Raw genomic sequence first — 2500 nt, 5'->3', positions numbered from 1 at the left:
CAAAGGTCAGCTTTACTAAGTATTGAGGGTTAGTTAATTGTCCGAAAATACACATTGACATGAATCCAACATATTCATAGAAAAGATCATGTGTAAACAATCAAACCAAAGAACATACATTTACACAACACAGCACTGTCAAACAAGTCTACGAAACTACGTATGAAATCTATGAAAAAGTTCAATCTGCAACCCGTTTTCTGTACACGTATTGGGGGGGCTAAGGGGTCCTTGGCCTGAAAATCTTGCTGTGATTTGGCACTATAACAACATGGCTGGTGTCCAAGATGCGGGAACGCCTCTTACACAATGCTAAATCCCCAAAGGCCCTTGATGCCCCGCTGTCGACTTTTATTTTAGATAGATTTATTGATTGTAAAGTGTCCTTCGGTGACTTGAAAGGCACTTTAAAATGAAATATGAATTGGCAATTGCCATGTAGTGTATTTGTACTGTATGGTATATAGCTTGTAGAATGAGCCAGCGATGGTTACTGCCCTCCCTGTGTCATTGCATTTGACTAACACAGCAGACTTGTCTACTGACAGGATGAACGAGGAGCAGATTGCCACGGTGTGTGTGTCAGTGCTGAGGGCTCTGTCCTACCTCCACACCCAGGGTGTCATCCACCGTGACATCAAGAGTGACTCCATCCTCCTCACCAGCGATGGCAGGGTAAGGACATAACACATCATCCGCACCGCCAGTGGTGCGAGCCAGGAAATCTCATTAAAATACATGTTTTTCAATGAGACTGTCCTGACGTACCGCGAGCAACAAGCCGACGACGCACCGTGCAGCAATGTCGTCGACCCCACCTATATTCGCTCGCGGAGTCTTTATTTGAGCGACGTTTCGCGGCCCCAAACAATTGTATTGGTTGAGATCCACAAGCAACTACTTATTGGTTATTTGATTGGTTCAGGCTACGTCGGGCCGCCGCTCCATATTAGGGCAGGTTTCCGCACAATATCGCCATCGGAACGCTCACTCCTTGCCGGTGTAGATGAGGTGTAATGGATGAGGTGTAAAGACATTTCAGTATGACATACAGTATATACATACTGTATACCTCTATAAGGACATATGTGGTACTTAAGGACACATTCATCAACACTGACTATTTCACTGTGAACGCGTACACTCTTATGATACTCCTACACTCTATGTACACTCTTATATGGCTGCTGATGCAGCCCATTTCAGTGTCTCAGAGCTCTGCCCCACACACACACACACACACACACACACACACACACGCTACATGTACAAACATGCACTCATTTGCACGCGCACACCCAAACACACCCGTTTACACATGCTGACCTTCTCTGCGGCTGCCAGTCCTGCTGTTCGTCAAACAGCCAGCACCAGAAACTCATCATCATCAATTACCATGTAGGCCACAGTAATTAAATCCTGCCCAACGCCTTCCTAACGAGCCGATAAAACGTGATTAATTGAAGCATAATTAACTGCTAATATGGGGGATTACTGTCCTGTGTGAGACCTCTTCATCACAAGGGTCGGTTCCTTATTTCATCTATCTAATGGAAATACTAACATGTAATTTTGTAACTTTTTCGCAACCTAGTATGACCTTTTTTCTTTTTCTTTTTTTTACAACATACAGTAGCACAATATGTTTTTTTCACGACTTAGTATAGGGTGACCTTATAGCATTTTTATTTTATATAGTATATACGATAGTATAGTATTACCTTTTTTTTAATTTATTTTTATTTTACTTATAGTATAGCATGTCTTTTTTTACAACATAGCATGTCTTTGGGATTTTTGGTATATTGTTGTGCAGAAACCTCTCCATATTCTCTTATTTCATATTTCATATTAACAAATCATTAACAACCTGTTTGTTGACATTCGTAAATGATTACTAAAACCGTTATAACTATGGTTACAATCATTTATAAGGTATTAGTAAGTAGTAAACTATTCATTAATAATCCATTTATATACATCTGTAAATTAAATCATTTGTAATGACCCATTATAAAGCGTTTATAAACGTTTATAAGCAGTTTGTAGACTATTAACAAATCATTAACAACCTTGTTTGTTTGTATCCTGTAAAGTGAGTGTGTGTGAGAGAATGAATGAATGAATGCATTTTTATTTTCGTGTCTTGTCGTTAAGACCCATCCCTTACGGGATTCTAAAACACCAACAACATAAATAAACAATATCACGTTCACTTCCCACACAGAAGTTACACCAAGTATTTGATAAAAACTAAAACAGAAATAGGCAATAACATAAAAATAAAATACATCACATATAAGTTTTCTTTGTCCGTATGTTCCAAGCTTTCTCTATATATTCTGTTAATGCAAATATCTTCTGTTCGAAAATCCATCTCAGTCGCTCTGCATCACTTAACCACATCAGATCTATATTTTTACATATATTAAATAACTTTTGACGTAGCTCATGATACAACGGGCAATGTGTGTGTGCTCTCTGTGCAGATCAAACTATC

The 2500-nt window shown here is 39.1% G+C and overlaps 1 protein-coding gene across 1 annotated transcript in view; it reads left to right on the top strand.

Moving 5' to 3' along the window:
• pak5 (p21 protein (Cdc42/Rac)-activated kinase 5) overlaps window positions 1-2500 on the top strand; it is a gene marked incomplete at its 5' end in the record, with an annotated part of 34490 nt that overhangs the window by 30071 nt on the left and 1919 nt on the right. The window contains 2 exons of the mRNA XM_080794532.1: window positions 549-675; window positions 2490-2500. The exon at window positions 2490-2500 is cut by the window's right edge and continues 115 nt beyond it. Coding sequence (XP_080650658.1) covers window positions 549-675; window positions 2490-2500 — 138 coding nt within the window. The remainder of the gene's footprint in view (window positions 1-548; window positions 676-2489) is intronic.

The sequence above is a fragment of the Protomyctophum bolini genome, assembly GCF_963924005.1.
Source record: "Protomyctophum bolini genome assembly, contig: SCAFFOLD_281, whole genome shotgun sequence".
Taxonomy (NCBI): Eukaryota; Metazoa; Chordata; class Actinopteri; order Myctophiformes; family Myctophidae; genus Protomyctophum; species Protomyctophum bolini.
Note: the sequence above shows the minus strand (reverse complement) of the source record. Positions and strands in the feature narration are given on the sequence as shown.